Source organism: Dipodomys spectabilis, unplaced genomic scaffold (genome assembly GCF_019054845.1).
Source record: "Dipodomys spectabilis isolate Male_0828 unplaced genomic scaffold, ASM1905484v1 ptg000163l, whole genome shotgun sequence".
Lineage (NCBI taxonomy): Eukaryota > Metazoa > Chordata > Mammalia > Rodentia > Heteromyidae > Dipodomys > Dipodomys spectabilis.
This window is the reverse complement of record NW_024870840.1, coordinates 21031034-21050759: the sequence shown is the minus strand read 5'-3', so window position 1 is coordinate 21050759 and position 19726 is coordinate 21031034. Positions and strand designations below refer to the sequence as shown.

The 19726-nt window shown below is 41.0% G+C and overlaps 2 protein-coding genes across 2 annotated transcripts in view; both read left to right on the top strand.

Moving 5' to 3' along the window:
- Josd1 (Josephin domain containing 1) overlaps positions 1-19726 on the top strand; it is a 312495-nt gene that overhangs the window by 91601 nt on the left and 201168 nt on the right. The gene's annotated exons all lie outside the window — the stretch shown is intronic.
- The window catches only part of Dmc1 (DNA meiotic recombinase 1), a 38177-nt gene that overhangs the window by 17320 nt on the left and 1131 nt on the right, over positions 1-19726 (top strand). The window contains exons 7-13 of the mRNA XM_042693142.1: positions 2374-2415; positions 4248-4320; positions 8684-8775; positions 9187-9260; positions 9379-9493; positions 10620-10680; positions 18815-18931. Of these exons, the coding sequence (XP_042549076.1) occupies positions 2374-2415; positions 4248-4320; positions 8684-8775; positions 9187-9260; positions 9379-9493; positions 10620-10680; positions 18815-18931 (574 nt within the window). The remainder of the gene's footprint in view (positions 1-2373; positions 2416-4247; positions 4321-8683; positions 8776-9186; positions 9261-9378; positions 9494-10619; positions 10681-18814; positions 18932-19726) is intronic.

The following is a 19726-nucleotide window of genomic DNA, read 5'->3' as shown; positions in this document are numbered from 1 at the left end:
TTCCTAGGAAGTTATACAGTTATAATTAAATAATAATAGTAAACAAACGAGTTCCTGTTTTGGAACACAGGATAAAAACTGTTATTAGAATATAGGATTATTCTGAACATAAGTGAGAATGTATATTAACCAGTAGTTCTTATTATACTTTTCATCCTCTTATCTCTGGTTAGTACAGAAGGGAAAAAATAATACTTTATTCCTTCAGAAGGTAATAAAATAATGAGGTTGTTCATATATCTAGGCAATGCATACTCCATTAGCATAGAGATTAGATTTTCTCTTTCCTGGTTATATCATATATTTTTTTTTAATTTCTGCATAGTTGGATTAGATGTTGCCTTTGATAATTCAGTATTTGCTTACTTTGGTTTGGTTTTCTTTTGTTTTTCTGGCCCTGGGGCTTGAACTCTGGGTCTGTGCACAGTCCCTGAGCCTCTTTGTGCTCAAGGCTGGCCTTGAATCACTTGAGTCACAGCACCACTTCTGGCCTTTTCTGAGTGGTTTATTGGAGATAAGAGTCTGACAGACTTTTCTGCCTGGGCTGGCTTTGAACCACAATCTTCAGGTCTCAGTTTCCTGAGTGGCTAGGATTATAGGTGTGACCCACCAGTGCCCACTTAGTATTTGCAGTCTTTAGGGAACTAATTTTTTTTATTGATTCTGTTGACTTGGGGAAATGAATCTTTTTATCATTTCTGTTGACTTACTCTAATAGCTTTTTTTCTTGCATATTTACTCTTTGGAGGTTTCTAATCTATAGGGGTTTAATGGACCTAACTTTATGGATGAGGGCAGTTTTACTATGAAGAGAATTTGCTTCTGTTGATAACCAATTTGAGATTATCTTCCCTTAAGAATTGTAGGTTAGGGGCTGAGAAGGTGGCTCAGTGGTTAAAGCACTTGCCTTGCATGCCTGAGGCCCTGGGTTCGATTCCTCAGCACCACATAAGCAAAACAAAAAAAGCCAGAAGTGGCGCTGTGGCTCAAGTGGTAGAGCGCTAGCCTTGAGCTGAAGAGCTGAGGGACAGCGCCCAGGCCCAGAGTTCAGGCCCCACGACCGGACCCAAAAAAAAAAAAAAAAAAGAATTGTAGGTTAAAAAAAAAAAAAGAATTCTAGGTCAGCAGGGCGCCAGTGGCTCACACCTGTAATCCTAGCTACTTAGGAGGCTGAGATCTGAGAATCATGGTTCAAAGCAAGCCTGGGCAGGAAAGTCCAAAAGACTCTTAACTCCAATTAGTCACATGAAAACCAGAAGTGGCACTGTTGTGGCTCAAGTGTTAGAGAGCTTGCCTTGAGCTGAAGAGCTCAGGGACAACACCCAGGACCAGAGTTCAAGCCCCATAACCAACAACAACAACAAAAAAAGAATTCCAGGTCAGGGCTGGGAATCTGGCTTAGTGTAGAATGCTTGCCTAACATGCATGCAACCTGGGTTTGATTCCTCAGTACCACATACACAGAAAAAGCCAAAAGTGGCAGAGGGGCTCAAGAGGTAGAGTGCTAGCCTTGAGCAAAAGAACCTCAGGGACAGTGCCCAGGCCCAGAGTTCAAGCCCCTGGATTATCAAAATTAAAAAAAAAAAAAAAACAAATTACAAGTTAGCCAGACACTGGTGGGTCACACCTGTAATCTTAGCTACTCAGGAGGCTGAAAACTGAGGATTGTGATTCAAAGCCAGCCTGGGCAGAAAAGTCTTATGAGACTTTTATTTCCAACTAAACACAAAAACTTTAAGCTAAAGCTTAAAGTGGTAGAACAGTAGCCCTGAGCAGAACAACTCAGGGACAGCTCCCAGGCTATGAGTTCAAGCCCCACAACTGAAAGAAAAAAAAAAAAAAAAAGAATTCCAGGTCATTGAGAGAGCTCCAGGCTGTTCTTCCTGTGATAAATATCCTAAAGTTTAATTTATGTGAGCTTTTCTATGGAAAAAATGTTTTAACCTTCATTTAAAAAGACAGTTTTGTCAAAAAGAATCAAGTTGTTTTGGTTTTTTTTTATGCAGAGTCCATATGTGATATGAGAGGTTCTTTTTTTTTTTTGGGGGGGGGGGTCCCAGTCGTGAGGCCTGTACTCTGGGCCAGGGTACTGTCCCTCAGTTCTTCAGCTCAAGGCTAGCGCTCTACCATTTGAGCCACAGCACCACTTCGGGCTTTTTTCTTTTTGCTTATGTGGTACTGAGGAATCGAACCCAGGACCTCATGCATGCAAGGCAAGTGCTCTACCACTGAGCCAACTTCCCAGCTCCCATGAGAGGTTCTTTAGGAGTGAGAGTTGACTATTGGAAAAGCAAGCAGTAATTCTAAGTCCATTTTTGTTAAAGGAAGTAAAAACTGTATACATATTTTTATTCCTTTTTTTGTATTTTACAGAATTTCGTACTGGAAAAACACAGCTGTCTCATACCCTCTGTGGTAAGGACACATGACAACAATATAACAGTCCTGGTCAGGCTTTCACTTACTCAACATTGCTATATGCTTAACACTTTACGTAGTCTGATGTATTTTGAACAAGTTTTTTTAGGAAACTAAAGATCAGAGAGAGTAAGTAAGTAAACTGCCCAGAGTTGTACTGATAGCAGAGTTGGTTTCTGAATATGTGCTATTTGAGGTGTGATTGTATGTGCTGCATTATGAACACCTGACTGGAAATATGGAAGTAGATCATGAGTACACTGGTGAGAAAGGCATCCAATTTTTCCCATTCCATCTTTTTGTATCTTTTTTTTTATAAGAATGAAATAAAATCTGTTGAGGTGTAAAGATTGGCCTAAGAGAAGACTTCAAAATAAACTTTTTTCCAAAGCAAAATGAGCAAAGATCTCCTTTTTCACAAAGGCACTACTTTGTATTTCTTTTATCTAAGTAGAAGGAACACAGCAAAATGGTTTAAAGGGGCCAGGCGCTGGTGGCTCAGGCCTGCAATACTTGCTACTCAGGAGGCTGAGATTTGAGGAGCATGGTTCACAGGCAGCTGGGTAGGAGAGTCCATAGACTCTTACTTTCAATTAGTCACCAAAAAAACAGAAGTAGTTATGTGTCCTTGAGCAAAAAGAGCTCAGGGACAGCACCCAGAGTCTGATTTCAAGCCCCACAAATGACAAAAATAAAATTTTTTTAATGGTTTGAAAGGGGTTTTGGAATCAAAATATCTGAGTCACCATTGGCACTCTCATTAACAGCTATATGACTTTGGACAAATTGTTATCAGTAACATAGAAATAATAATACTGACAACTCTTGAGATTGTTTTAAAAAGTAAATGAAATAATGTATGTACCTCCTTAGTGTTAACTACTGCCACGTAAAAGTACATGCTCCCCCTCTCCCCCCTTCCCGCTCCCTACACAAGTGGTGGGGCCTAGGCACCGTCCCTGAGCTCTTCAGTTCAAGATGAGTGCTCCCACCACTTGAGCCATAGCACCACTTGTGGTTTTCTGGTGGTTAATTGTAAATGAGATCCTCAAGGACTTTCCTGCCTGGGGTGGCTTTGAACCATAATCCTTAGATCTCAGCCTCCTGAGTAGCTAGGATTATAGTCATGAACCACCAGCCACCAGCCACGGCAAGTAAATGCGTTTTAAACCAGCCAGATTATAGGTGGTTCACACCTATAATCCTAGCTACTTAGGAGGCTGAGGTCTGAGGATGGCAGATTGAGGCCAACCTGGGCAGGAAAGTTCATGAAACTCTTATCTCCAATTAACCACCAAAACTGTGGCTCAAGTGATAGAGCACTAGCCTTGAGCAAAAATGCTCAGGATAGTACCCAGGCCCAGAGTTCAAGCCCTAGGACTAGCACAAAAAAAAAAAAACTATCCGGGCAGAATACTATTTCACCACTCACTTGTCAGATAAAAATGTGGCATGTTGGGGCTGGGAAGGTGGCTCAGTGGTAGAGTGCTTGCCTTGTATGCATGAGGCTCTGGGTTCGATTCCTCAGCACCACATATGCAAAAAGAAAAAAGCCGGAAGTGGCGCTGTAGCTCAAGTGGTAGAGTGCTAGCCTTGAGCTGAAGAGCTGAAGGACAGCGCCCAGGCCCAGAGTTCAGGCCCCACGACTGGACCCCCCCCCCCAAAAAAAAAAGGAAAAAAAAGAAAATGTGGCATGTTGTTGTTTAGAAACTAAATGATGATTATTCTTTGCTGTTTACTAAAGAGTTTTAACAAGCATAAATTTCATATTTATGTAGTCATTTGTGTGAAGTTTATTCACTAATATTAATTCTTTAATTGTTCCCTAGTGACAGCTCAACTTCCAGGAGCAGGTGGCTACTCTGGAGGAAAGATTATCTTCATTGATACAGAAAATACTTTGTAACCTTTTTAAAATGAAATGTTAACATAGTGTGATACGCTAATGTTAGTACAATTTTTTTTTGTCGGTTGTGGGGCTTGAACTTGACTTGGGCACTGTCCCTCAGCTCTTCAGCCCAAGGCTCTACCACTTGAAGATAAGAGTCTCACAGACTTTCCTGTCAGGGCTGGCTTTCAGCTGTTATTCTCAGATCTCAGCCTCCTGAGTAGCTAGGATTATAGTTGAGAGCCACCGGCACCCAGCCCCATGAGACTCTTTTCTCCAATTACCACTCAAAAGCTGTAAGTGGTGCCATGGCTCAAGTGGTAGAGGTGCTAGCCTTGAGCACAAAGAGGCTTAGGGACAAGCACCTAGTCCCTGAGTTCAAGTCCCACTGACCAACAAAATAAATAAGAGTAAAAAGTTCCTTTTTAACAAGTAGAATTAACATGGCACAGTAGTTCAAAAGAAGGTTCTGAATTCAAATGTCTGTCTCCAGTCTTGGGTCTATCATTAATAGATAGACAAGTTGCTTAATTAAACTCTAATTTTCCTCATCCCCAAACATTCTTCCCCTTTTTTGGCTGCAGTTTATAATTACTTGTTTCATAAATGTAATCCAAGTGGTAAACTCTGAATCCTGGTATGTTTGAAAATGTGCTGATTATGCTCTCACTTGAATGTTAATTTGGCTAGTCATGGTATTGTATTGGCTCCCTCTGTCCTTACCTTTTGTGTGTGTGTGTGTGTGTGTGTGTGTGTGTGTGTGTGTGTGTGTGTGGTGGGGCTTCACTCTGAGCCTGGGTGCTGTCCCTCAGCTCTTCTGCTCAAGGCAAGTACTCTATCACTTGAGCCATAGTGCCACTTCTGGTTTTCTGATGGTTTATTAGAGATACGAGGCTCATGGACTTTCCTGCCTGGGCTGCCTTTGAACCATGATTCTCAGATCTCAGCTGCCTGAGTAGCTAGGATTACAGGCATGAGCCACCGGTACCCAGCCCTGTGTCCCTATCTTTTTTTTTTTTAATTTCAGTTTTATTCAAACAAAATTGGACAAAATAATGAGATGCACAGTGGCATTTCCATAGACAAACAGAGCAGAGCATGCATTTACCATGTTCACCCACCCATCTAAACCTCCCCCATCTGTCCCCCCTTCCTAGTCACCTTCCAAGTTCTTACTAAAAATCATTCTATTTCAGGGTGTTTGTCACAGTAATTAAAAAAAAAAATTCAGGTCTTGTGCATGGGTAGGTTAGCTGTTCTATCAGGTGCCTCTAGACTTTCCCGTGGGCCACACCCAGACAACCCTATCTATACTTCTCACACAGCTGAAGTGTTGTGTCCCTATCTTAAAGCTGGAAGTGGAGCTGTGACTCAAAGTAGTAGAGTGCTAGCCTTGAGTGCAAAAGTTCTGGGATGGCACTCAGGCCTCAAGTTCATGCCTCAGGACTGAAAAAAAAAAAATGGGCTTCAGGGGTTGGCCTGGGGGTGTTGTCCCTAAGCTGCTTTTGCTCAAAGCTAATGTTTACCATTTGAGCCACAGCCCCACTTCCTTTTTAGTGATTAAATGGCCATAAGAACTTCAGGGACGGGCTGGGAAGGTGGCTCAGTGGTAGAGCGCTTGCCTTGCAAGCATGAGGCCCTGGGTTCGATTCCTCAGCACCACATAAGCAAAAAGAAAAAAGCTGGAAGTGGTGCTGTGGCTCAAGTTGTAGAGCGCTAGCCTTGAGCTGAAGAGCTGAGGGACAGTGCCCAGGCCCAGAGTTCAGGCCTCACGACCAGACCCAAAAAAAAAAAAAAAAGAACTTCAGGGACTTTCTTGCCTGGGCTGGGTTTGAACTGAGATCCTCAGATCTCAGCCACCTGATTAATAATAATTACAGGCATGTGCCATTGGCACCCAGCTTGAAAAATAGTATTTTGTCTCGTCAGTTTCTATTTTCTTTGACTTGTCCCTCAAAAAGATCTATACTCAATATCAATGGAAGAATTTGGTTTACATATTGAACACCTGGTCCCCAGCTTGTGGCTCTTTTCAGGGAGTGCCTTTAATAAACCTAGTCTGCATCCCTTCCCCTCTCTGCTTCCTGTTTTGGTTAGGCCACAGGAGTGCTCTGCCCAGCATTCCTACCATGATTTTGCCCAGGCAGACTAAACTCTGAAAATGGGAGCCAATCTAAGTTCTTCCAACTTTAAGTTATTCCCTCAGATATTTTGCTCATAGATACACAAACATAACATAGTACAAACAGTTGTGTTTATATAGTACATTAGGATATACATGGTTGAGAAATCCTAAAGACACTTCAATATTGAGCTAGTTATATGTATCACAGATAATACAATGGCTAAGCATGTAGCTCAGTGAAATCACTTGCCCATCATGTATAAGACCCTAAGTTTGATCCCCTGCACTGAAGAAAAAAAGTGTTGAAGGAAAAGCTCAAGTGGCAGAGTGTCTGCTTAGCAAGCCTGAGATTCTGAGTTCAAATTTCATTCAGATAGATACCATCCCTTGCTTTACAATAACTTATAGTTAGTATTATATAAATAAAAGTATGATGGTCTGCATCCGCTGAAGTCACATCTAAATTTGATGTGGCCACACCTTTCTCTGCCCATACCCTAGATAAGGCCTAGCCCAGGCCCAGACGCTCTCTCTCTGCTCTTTTCTAGCTCTCTCTCAGCTCTTTCCTTCTTAGCTCTTTTGCAGCTTTCTTTCTCTCTCTCCCAGCTCTCTTTCCCAGTTCTTTCCCCACCGTGTGGAGGACCAAGATGGCCTGGTGCCAGCCGGAACGATGAATAAACCTACCCCTTACCTGAAAAAAAAAAAGTATGATGAGATCATAGACATGCAGTTAACCTCAAAATATGTATATTTTATACATAGTTAGGATCATCAAAGGCCCAAGAATAATTTTCATTACCTCTTCATAGTTCATAGATTTTGGCAATTAGTGACATCTTCCAAATCACTTTTGCATATTTACTGAATTTGATTTCATATGAATTTACTAATTTCAGAAAGTTAACAACTGCTCTAGAAGACAACTGAGATGATCATTTCCTTCTGGACACATGAGATTACCTTTTTTACTCTTCATGTAGTCAAATTTATCATGTTTGCAACCATGATTACTGGTTTATTATTTCATTTTAAACAGCTGATTATTTAGAATCAATTCATTTTGCAGTGACTCATTATAATTCCATGATATTACTGTTCTAAGATAGATCTATTTTTATAGAACTGAGAACAAAAGAGACAAACCTTAGTTTCTAGTTTTTCTATTTCAAATCCTTTGCTGTATAATCCTGAGTCATTTGTCTAACCTGTCAGTGTCCTGATTTGTAAAAAATAAAATACAGGCCATAGCATCTAGCCTTCAATTTATTTTATAGATTTGATTAATCATTACTTCACTGTTTTTAAAATTGTATTTTTATTAAGCATAAGTAATTACAGAAGGGGTTACCATTTTCTCACCTTTTTTTTTTTGGTCAGTCATGGGGCCTGAACTCTGGGCCTGGGCACTGTCCCACAGCTCTTCAGCTCAAGGCTAGTGCTCTACTGCTTGAGCCTCAGCATCACTTCCAGCATTTTCTGCTTATGTGGTGCTGAAGAATCGAACCCAGGGCCTCATGCATGCAAGGCAAGCACTATACCACTGAGCTACCTTCCCAACCCGGTTTTCTTCATTTCTATATCCATTAATATAAATTAGAAGCACTTAGAAAAACTAAAGTCTGGCCAGGGGCCTCATACCTGTAATTCTAGATACTCAGGAAGCTGAGATCTGAGGATTATGTTTCTTTTTTTTTTTTTTTTTGGGTCCAGTCATGGGGCCTGAACTCTGGACCTGGGCGCTGTCCCTCAGTTCTTCAGCTCAAGGCTAGCGCTCTACCACTTGAGCCACAGCGCCACTTCCGGCTTTTTTTTTTTTCATTTTGCTTATGTGGTGCTGAGGAATCAAACCCAGGGCCTCAGGCATGCAAGGCAAGTGCTCAACCACTGAGCCATCTTCGCAGCCCATGAGGATTGTGTTTCAAAGCCAGCTTGGATAGGAAAGTTATGAGTCCACGAGACTATGAACCACCAGAAACAATTCTACAATGAGCCACTAGAAAGCTGGAAGTAAGAGCTGTGGCTCAAGTGGTAGGGTGCCTGCTTTGAGTAAAAATGCTAATAGTGCCTTGAGTTCAAGCCCTAGGACTGGTACACACACACTGAATAAATTTAAATCTGGTACAGACAGAGTGATTATTAGCACCTTCCAGAATACCTCTTTGCCTCTTTGTTACTTTACTTAAGAAGTAATCGTAGTTGTTGAAATGATTTTAGAATTGATTTATTGAATCCTTAATCTTGGCACACTTCAGCCGTCCAGATCGCCTTCGGGACATTGCTGACCGATTCAATGTAGACCACGATGCAGTACTGGACAATGTACTTTATGCACGTGCATACACTAGTAAGAGTCCCATGCAATTGGATGCTTGGGTGATTGTAAGATTGACAGCATAATTACTATTTGATAAAACAAGGGAGGGGTTGTTTGTTTTGTTTTAACTTTTTTTGAAGGGCTTTCCCTTATTTTATTTTACTTTCCTCCACATATTTTGTCATCTGTTAAGTCCTTAGGTACTGAAATGCTTTCAAATTATTTTTTTATCCTATGTCTTTGAAATTTAGAATAACACTGTTTTTCTTTTCTGTGGTATTGAGAATTGAACCTAGGTCCTCATACAGACTAGTTATGTGTTCTACCACTGAACTATACCTCTAGCCCTCTAAGCTACCCTTTTGAATAGCATATATTTGCCATATATGCTAAGAAGTACTGCTTCTGGCTTTTATAATATCTCACTGCATTTCCCACTAGGTGAACATCAGATGGAGCTACTTGATTATGTAGCAGCAAAGTTCCATGAAGAAGCTGGCATCTTCAAGCTATTGGTGCGAGTTTTTGATACTGCTTACTCCCAGGGCATATTTTTTCTATTGATTCTTTTTAAATGGACCTCTGCCTTCCATTTCCAAGCACATATTTGTTTTTTATATTGATCCTGTGCAGATCATTGATTCAATAATGGCACTTTTTCGAGTGGATTTCAGTGGTCGTGGGGAGTTGGCTGAACGGCAGCAAAAATTGGCCCAGATGTTGTCACGTCTCCAAAAAATCTCAGAAGGTAGATCTTTCAAATAAAATAGCACTATCAGAATAGTATCTATGACTGTTTGCTAAGTGTGCTTTGCACATTTGCTCAGAATAATGTCAGAAGGTATTTGGGAATATAACCTAACTAAAAATACTGATTTTGATGTAAATAGTAAGTTTAAATAAATTAATTTCTGTTCTCAATGCAAAATAGAAATTTGATCATGTTAATAAATTCATGATACATGGGGCTGGGAAGGTGGCTCAGTGGTAGAGTGCTTGCCTTGCATGCCTGAGGCCCTGGGTTCGATTCCTCAGCACCACATAAGCAAAAAGAAAAAAGCCAGAAGTGGAGCTGTGGCTCAAGGGGTAGAGCGCTAGCCTTGAGCTGAAGAGCTTAGGGACAGCGCCCAGGCCGAGTTCAGGCCCCACAACTGGACCCCAAAACAAAACAACATAAATTAATGATGCAATATTTTTTTTCTTTTTGCCAGTTCTGAGGCTTCAATTCAGGGCCCAGGCACTGTCCATGAGCCTCTCTGTGCTCAAGACTAGTGCTCTATCACTTGAGCCACATCATCACTTTGGGCTTTTTCTGTTTATGTGGTACTGAGGAATCAAACCCCAGGGCTTCATGCATGCTAGGCAAGCACTCTGCCACTAAACCACATTCCCAGCCTTCAGATGCAATATTTCTAAACAGATTTTTTAAGTTTTAATATAAAGATTCACATCATGATAAATGATACAAGTTTATGAATTTTTCTTCAGTGAACATTTAGCCTGTCCATTTTTCTGTTCTAACAATTAGTATATGGAAAACTACATTCAGTCAGGGCACTGGTGGCTCACGCCTGTAATCCTAGCTACTCAGGAGGCTGAGATCTCAGGATTGTGCTTCAAAGCCAGCCCAGGCAAGAAAGTGTGTGAGACTCTTATCTCTAATAAACCACCAGAAAACTGGAAGTGGTGCTGTGGCTCAAGTGGTAGAGTGCTGGCCTTGAGCTGAAGAGTTGAGGGACAACACCCAGGCCCAGAGTTCAAGCCCCACCACTGACAAAAAAAAGAAAAAAGAGAAAACTAAATTCTGAAATCTAAACATTGAACTTTTATATTTTATTGTCCCCTCATCTTGTTAATTTTATTTCTTGGTGCAGAATATAACGTGGCTGTTTTCGTGACCAATCAAATGACTGCTGATCCAGGAGCAACTATGACGTAAGTCCTAGTATTCTGTTTCTGTATTTTACAGAAGCTAATATCAAGAGGATTAGACTATAGAATAAAATAATTTCAAAATAATCAGCCTTACCCAGGCATGGTGGTGCTCACTTGTAATACTAGTGCTTGGTAGGGTAGAGGAAGGAGAATCAAGAGTTTGAGGCTAAACCGGGTATCAGTGGCTCACGCCTGTAATCCTAGCTACTCAGGAGGCTGAGATTTGAGGATCACAGTTCAAAGCCAGATGGGCAGGAAAGTCTGTAAGACTCTTATCTCCAATAAACTACTCAGAAAACAGGAAGTGACACTGTGGCTCAAGTGGTAGCCCACATGCCTTGAGATGAAGAGCTGAGGGACAGTGCCCAGGCCCAGAGTTCAAGCCCCACAACTGACCAAAAAAAAAAAAAGTTTGAGTAAGACCCTATATCAAATAATTATAGTAATAATAAAAACTAACCTTATTGTGGGCACAGAGCTCTTTATTTCACAGTGCGTATTTCATGATTGCAAATTCTATCCAGAATTCACTTTTCTGTAGTTCCTTATAAGCAAAAGCAATAGTTTACCATTTCCACTAGTATTGGGGGCTTCATTTTGGTTTAAATATATAGAGATCATAAAGTAAAAGAATAGGTCCTAGAGAAATTGAAACATATTCCATACACATATGTATCACAATGATACACTGCTAGCCTTAAACCCAAAGTTCAGGTTTTCCACAGGATATACATTAGATACACTTAAAAGAGGTTTAGAGAAAGTCTACTACTTGATATCCTACAGAATTTCAATGTACACTAGGCTTTTTTTTTTTTTTTTTTTGGTCAGTCGTGGGGCTTGAACTCTGGGCCTAGGTGCTATCCCTAATCTCTTCAGCTCAAGGCAAGCATTCTACCACTTTAAGCCACAGCTCCACTTCTGGTTTTCTGGTGGTTAATTGGAGATAAGAGTTTCATGGACTTTCCTGCCCTGGCTAGCTTTGAACCACTATCTTGAGATCTCAGACTCCTAAGTAGCTAGGATTTTAAGTGTGAGCCACTAGTGCCCTGGCAACAATGACTTTTTTTTCTATTGTTAAGGTGATGTATAGAGGAGTTACAGTTACATAAGTATGATAATGACTTGTTTGTTTTGTTTTGTTGTTGGTTGTGGGGACTGAAATCTGGGCCTGGGTGCTGTCCCTCAGCTCTTCAGCTCAAAGCTAGAACCCTACCACTTGAGCCACAGTGCCACTTCTGGCTTTTTCTGCTTATGTGGTGCTGAAGAATCAAACCCAGGGCCTCATGCATGCCAGGCAAGCACTCTACCACTGAGCCAACTTCCCAGTCCCGATAATGACTTTTTAAAGATTTTTTTTTTTTTTGCCAGTCCTGGGGCTTGAACTCAGAGCCTGGGCATGGTCCCTGAGCTATTTTTGCTCAAGGCTAGCACTCTACCACTTGAGCCACAGCACTACTTCCAGCTTTTACTGTTTATGTGGTACTGAGGAGTACACCCAGGGCTTCAATGCTTCAGGCAAGCACTCTATCACTAAGCCACATTGCCAGCCCCTTAAAGAAACTATTTAGGAAACTTTATTTTTGGTGGGTCCCAGGGTTTGAACTCTGGGCCTGGGTGCTATGTCCCTCAGCTGTTCCATTCAAGGCTAGTGCTCTAGTACTTGAGCCACAACTCTGGTACTTGAGCCACAGCTCCACTTCTGATTTTCTGGTAGTTTATTGGAGATAACAGTCTCACTGACTTTCCTGCCCAGGCCAGGCTGGCTTTGAACTGCAATCCTCAGATCTCAGCCTCCTGAGTAGTTAGGATTACAGGCGTGAGCCACCACCCCCAGCTTAGACAATTTTTTAACTGAAGAAAAGTTGAAAGCACAAAAAGAAATACTTATCATTTATCCAGGTTCATCAATTAATAGTTTGCCTTTTTTGTTTTACATGTATGTGTATATGGTGTGTATATTCATAAAAATCTGCCCATACATTTACTTATATGTATATATGTGTGTATATGAACACACATACACACACACATATATTGTAAATTTTTTTGCCTGTCCTGGTGTTTGAATTCAGGGCCTGGACACTGTCACTAAGCTTCTTTTACTCAAGGCTAGCACTCTACTGCTTTAGCCACGCTTATGTGGTACTGAGGAATCAAACCCAAAGCTTCATGCATGCTAAGCAAGCACTCTACCACAAAGCCATATTCCTGTCTACATTGTACTTTATATAAACCATTTAAGAGGTGTTTTTCTTTCTTTTTTGACAGCACTTGGGTTTGGACTTAGGGTCTTGTGCACTTGCTGGGCAGATGCTATACAATTGAAACATGCCTCCAGGCCTGTCAAGGATCTTACTTCCTGCTGAGTCACATGTGTGGATCATGATCTATCTATTTTAGGCTTCCCATCATAGCTGGATAACAGGCATGGCCTATTGTACCCAGCTCTAAGTTGAGAAAGAGGTCTTGTAATTTTTATTTTTTTATTTATTTATTGCCAGTGCTGGTTTCAAGCCACAATTCTCCTAATCTCATCTTTCTAAGTAAGATTACAGACACTGCACTTAATACTTCAGCATATCTCACATTAGCCTGGCTCTGTGAGTCATATCATTAATCCTAGCTACTTAGGCAGCTGAAATCTGGTGGTTGGGGTTCAGAGCCAGCACCAGGTAGACAAATCTTTAGACTCTTATCTCCGATTAACCAGTTAAAAGCTGGAAGTGGAAGCCTGGCTCAAGTGTTTAGAGCACCAACCCTGAGCAAAAAAAAAGCCAAGCAAGCCAGGTACTTGCTGTGGCTTAACCTGTAACGCCTAGCTACTCAAAAGGCAAAGATTGGCGGATGCCAATGGCTCATGCCTGTAATCCTAGCTACTCAGGAGGCTGAGATCTGAGGATTGCAGTTCAAAGCCAGCCCAGGCAGGAAAGTCCATGAGACTCTTACCTCCAATTAACCACTGGAAAACAAAAATGGCGCTGTGGCTCAAGTGGTAGAGCCCTAACCTTGAGCTGAAGAGCTGAGGGACAGTCCCTAGGTCCCCAGAGTTAAAGCCCCACAAGCTTAAAAAAAAAAAAAAAAAAAAAGGCTAAGATGTGAGGATCACAGTTCAAAGCCAGCCTAGGAAGGAAAACCCATGAAACTCATCTCCAATTATCACCAGAAAACCGGAAGTGGAACTATGGCTCAAAGGGTAGAATGCTAGCCTTGAGCAAAAAGAGCTCAGGGACAGCACCCAAGCCCTGAGTACAGCACCCAGGCCCTGACTGATTTCAACCCCCATGACCAACAGCAACAACAAAAAAAGGAAGTAGAGTATAGTGGCAGATAAACAATATAGACATATTTGCTAGAAGATATTTGGTACACTAGTGGAAAGTCTATAAATTGTGCGAATTAAATATGTCTTTTTAGGCTTTTCCTAGATTTGTCCTAATGGTATTTCTACATCTTCTACAGTATGATATTACTCATTTTGTGCTACCTTTTATGAGTATTTTCTATACAATTACCAGAGATTCCAATGTGGAAAATTCTAACTACATAATTGGCATTAAGCAGTTAGAAACATTGAGTAGGGGGACTGAGAGTATAGCTCAGTGTTAAGGTATGTGCTTAGTATGTTTGAGGCTGTAGGTTCAATATCCATTCAAAAAAAGAGAGAGTGAGTAGAAATTCAGTCATCATTAATTCACCAAGTATTTCATGAAAACCTACTATGTAATAAGATTTTGAGAATTTACTAATGAAAAAGAGACAAAAAAATCTTGCTTCAAAAGGAAGAAATACAAATGGTATCCATTTAACCATTGAACTTAATATTCAAAGTCTTAGTATGTCACATATGATCTCTAGTGTAGTCCTTGAGTACTTAAGGCAGTTTTCTATCTTATGGGCTGTCTTTCATAGACAGGACACGAAGTACTTCACAACGAATAATTTTAAACTGAAAAGAAATGGAAGATTTTTAAGCCTTGCTTTAAAAAGAGAAAATGACTCATTGGCTCAGAGGGAGGAAGTGGGTTGCATTCAAATAAAACATTACAAGCTAAAGAGCAATGTTCTTTCTTCAGGTGTGGGGAGGGAATATTGAAGAGGCCAAAACTGTCACTCTAGAGTTACAAGGCAAAAAAAAAAAATCGGTGGAAATTAGGTCAGACAGGGGTTCTTTTTCTTATATTTGTAGAAAGTTTCAAAGAGTAAAACCATTTTGACTTTTCTCCCATAAGACAATGAAAGGAGATATAGAGATATGACAAAAAGGAAATAATTGCAGAAGGTAAGGAAAGGGGAGGAGATCTATAATGAAGAGAACTAAGTAGAGAGCCAGAGAAGGTAACAAAGGCTTGTGTTTTTGCTGGGTAAGTCTGCCGTGAAACATTTCTTCCACCTAGCCAACTTGTAAGGAAACAAGGTTCACTATAATTAGTATGTTCTGAAGTATATTAAATTATAGAAGTACAGATTAAATAGTCTTCATGTAAAACACAAAAATTACCACATCTAAATGAAAAAAGGACATTTTTAAACTAAAGAATTCCAAATGCTTTAGAAGACCTCCCATAAAGAAAATATCTTTGTTTCTCAGTGTTGAGGAAATCCAAGCTGCAACTTGCCTGGGGCTTGTCAGAGAAATATCACCGTAATTGGTATGGGTCCCCAAGAACACTGACAATAATTGAGGCTTATATCCTATGCATTACACTTGACGACACATTGTATTAAAAGGGAACAAAATTATAGAGGCAAGTAGCTGCCATACAATGCAGCAGAGTAGCAACTCCCAGACAAAGCTACAGATACAGTTTTTAAAAAAACAGGAAAGATCCAGCTGATGAATCCTAGAGATAGGAAGTCAAAGGACCAGCCTGACCAGCTGCATACCAGAGCAAACTGCGATTAGCAGTGAATACAACAGCCACCGTGGTGGCTGTATTCATTCATTGTATATGTTTTCCTAAAATAAAAGTGAGAATATATACAGCCTTTTTTTTTTTTTTTGGTCGGTCGTGGGGCTTGAACTCTGAGCTTGGGCACTGTCCCTCAGCTCTTCAGCTCAAGGCAAGCGCTCTACCACTTGAGCCACAGCGCCACTTCCGGTTTTCTAGTGGTTTATTGTAGATAAGAGTCTCACGGACTTTCCTGCCCAGGCTGGCTTTGAACCATGATCCTCAGATCTCAGCCTCCTGAATAGCTAGGATTACAGGCGTGAGCCACCAGTGCCTGGCTGCAGCCTTATAAATGTACAGTTTCTTCTCTAAAATTGTCACCTACTAACTTCATTAGCATAACTTAAGAGGCAATATGTTTACAGGAAAAAAAAAAATTAAACCAGTGACTTTGTGCAAGGCATTTAGACTAATTGAACTACCCAAAATTAATAACACTTAGATTTATTGATTACTTTCCAGGGACCAGATGCTTTCATGCATCATCTTCTCTCAGCCTCCTACTGCCTTCCTGTGCTTACTATGAAACCAATCTCATAAAACCAAAATTCCATCTTCAAATGTTGAAAAAAGAATAGAGGTTGATGGGCACCAGTGGCTCACGCCTCTAATCCTAACTACTGAGGAAGTTGAGATCTGAGGATCTTTGTTTGAAGCCAGCCCAGGCAGGAAAGTCCATGAGACTCTTATTGACCACTCTAAATTGACCACTAGAAAATGAAGTGGCACTGTGGCTCAAAGTGGTAGAATGCTAGCCTTGAGTAAAAGAGCTCAGGGACTCTGAGTTCAAGCCCCATGACAAAAAAAAAAAGAATAGAGGTGTGGGACGGGTTGGGTTTTTTAGTTTTTGTTTTGTTTTTTTGGGGGGTTACATTTTTTGGAGCAGACAGAATGGTAGTATTACTTAACAAAACTTCTTTAAAATACTCTTTAAGGCCGGGCAGGAAAGACCATGAGACTCCTATCATCAGTAAACCACTAGAAAACCAGAAGTGGTGCTATGGCTCAAGTGGTAGAATACTTGCCTTGAGCTGAAGAGCTGAGGGACAGTGCTCAGGCCCAGAGTTCAAGCCCCATGACCAAGAGAAAAAAAAAAAAGTCTTTAAAATAAACTTTTTTATTTTCAGGAATTCTCTTCTGGCAGTATTCTTCTCTTCTGGCAGTATTCTTCTCCCTAATCTTCCTGAACTCAGGGCCTCCCCATCATTTTAGTTCATTCGCTTTTCTCTCCTCAATAAACCCCCTTCTCAAAAAGACTTACTCCAAGCTGGCCACTGGTGGCTCATGCCGGTAATTCTCGCTTCTCAGGAAGCTGAGATTTGAGAATCACAATTCAAAGCCAGCCAGGGCAGGAAAGTCTGTAAGACTCTTATCTCCAATAAAACACTCAGAAAACCAGAAGTGGTGCTGTGGCCCAAGTGGTAGAGTGCTAGCCTTGAGCTAAAGAGCTCAGGGATAGTGCCCATGCCCAGAGTTCAAGCCCCACAACAAACAACAACAAAAAAAAAAACAAGGGAAAAGTACCAGGAATGCCCACAAGCACACTGTGGCTCTCAGAGTTATACTCTGACCAGAACTTAAGGAAGTATTGTGAGTATTCCTGATTAACAAAGGTGGGAAGGGAGTATTTACAGCCTAGCCAAGCATACAATTAAAAAAATAGAAGGGTCAGGATTTGAATTCAGGTATCTTTGAATCCAGTGTTGGTACTCCTTTCCTCTCAGAACTCATCCATTGTATCCCATCCCATAGCTCTGTATTTCATGACCCCAGCATCCTAATTCAAAGTTGAAAGACCCGGTTGTTCTGGGTCCTACTTGCAATGATAACAATTCTATCACTTGTTCAACCAGAGTGGGAGAAATGAATAATTCTCTTTTCATTCCTAATATCTACCCCCATTGCCTCTTTCCTCCTCTCTACTCCTCAGTCTCCTGAGAAAGGGGGCAAAGGAAAAGGAACATAAAAAAGGGAAAATGGAGGAATAGGCTACCGGAAGGATGTGGGTGGCTTTCTGGTGCTGTTTTAACTTGGTCAGAAATAGAAGTAAATTAAAGCCCTTTAAAAGATTTCAGAGTGCTATTATACCTTCTCGTACATTACCTCAAGACTTGGTTATAACTGCTAGGATACTCAAGAGTTCAAAGACATTTTTTTTTTAATTTTTTTTTTTTGGGTCCGGTCGTGGGGCCTGAACTCTGGGCCTGGGCGCTGTCCCTTCAGCTCTTCAGCTCAAGGCTAGCACTCTACCACTTGAGCCACAGCGCCACTTCCGGCTTTTTACTTATGTGGTGCTGAGGAATCGAACCCAGGGCCTCAAGCATGCAAGGCAAGTGCTCTACCACTGAGCCACCTTCCCAGCCCAGTTCAAAGACATTTTAAGAAAAGTTTCTTGGTCTACATCTCATTGAAAGAGTGATTGTTGAATCTGAATAATTCAGTTAATGATAGAATTATTGAGGATCTCGTAGGCACAAAGATATAATCTCCATTATGGAGAAAGGCTGAATAATTCCTAGTCATTAGACTAGCATGTCACATAATAGACCATTAATATTGCTGATGAGTGAATATAAATAAATCCAATCTTTATATGTTTTGGGGTTTGTGTGTGTGTGTGTGTGTGTGTGTGTGTGTGTGTGTGTGTGTGTGTGTGCACGCACGCACATATGTGTGCCTGTCCTGTAGCCTGGGAGTTGTCCCTGAGTTTTTGTGTTCAAGGCTAACAGCTTTCCAGCTTTATAGTACTTAACTGGAGATAAGACTCTCACAACTTTCCTGCCTGGGCTGGCTTTGAGCTGAAATCCTCAGATCTCAGCTTCCTGAGTAGCTAGGATTACAGGCATGAACCACCAACACCTGGCTCAATCTTTATATGTTATTTATTTATTTATTTATTTTTGGTTCCCGTTGTAAGGCCTGAACTCTGAGCCTGGGCGCTGTCCCTCAGCTCTTCAGCTCAAGGCTAGCGCTCTACCACTTGAGCCACAGCGCCACTTCCGGCTTTTTTTTTTTTTTTTTGCTTATGTGGCGCTGAGGAATCGAACCCAGGGCCTCGTGCATGCAAGGCAAGCGCTCTACCACTGAGCCACCTTCCCAGCCCAGAAAGGTTGTCTTGCCATTGCAATATCTCTACATACAGTCTTTATGATGAAACCTGAAAAGGCATTTTATTGATTCAGCTTCCAGGCAGATCCAAAAAAACCCATCGGAGGCCACATTCTGGCTCATGCTTCAACAACAAGAATAAGCTTGCGAAAGGGAAGAGGAGAACTGAGAATTGCTAAGATTTATGACAGGCAAGTCTTTTTCTTTTTCTTCATCAGATTTTTGTATATATGATTTTAAACATAATTGCCTCTCCTATGAAGCTATAATTATTCCATTGGCAGATACTCTGTTGGCAGTTCTTGCTCAAAACCTAGGCAATTGATTGGAATGTTCCTAGTGTGTGATAGATACTAGAGGTTTAGGGATTCTGTAGTCACATATCGTTGGTCTCTGTCTTTTCCGTACAGTGAAGCTAAACAGTTAACTAACATCAATTCCAACAAAAAGGTATTAAGACACTGAGGAAGTGCAAAGTAAGGGAATATATTTTCCTTTTCCTCTTTACCAGCTTAATGCTTTTCATGTTTTCAATTTAAATATAATTTCCTTAAACCAGGTATGGTAGGGCACACCTGCAATCCCAGCACTCCACAGATGGGCTTTGGTAGCTGATGCCTATAATCCTGGTTACTCAGGAGGCTGAGATCTGAGGATCAAGGTTTAAAGCCAGCCTGGGCAGGAAAGTCCTATAATAAACTACCAAAAAGCCAGGGGAGTTGTGGTCTAAATAGTAGAGTTCTTGAGCAAAAAAAGCTCAGGAACAGTGAGTGCCCAGGCCCTGAGTTTAGTCCCAGGGTGTGCATGTGTGTGCGCATGCGTGGGCACTCACTTGGTCACCTCCCCCCATTGAAGTCAAAGACAAAATTTTAAATAACTATCAGAAAGTGAAAAATCATACTCCTGATCAAATTTTCTGAAGCAATTACTTCTGATTCTGTTTTAAAAATAAGCACAGAGAAAACAGCCCTTGTTCAACTTTACAA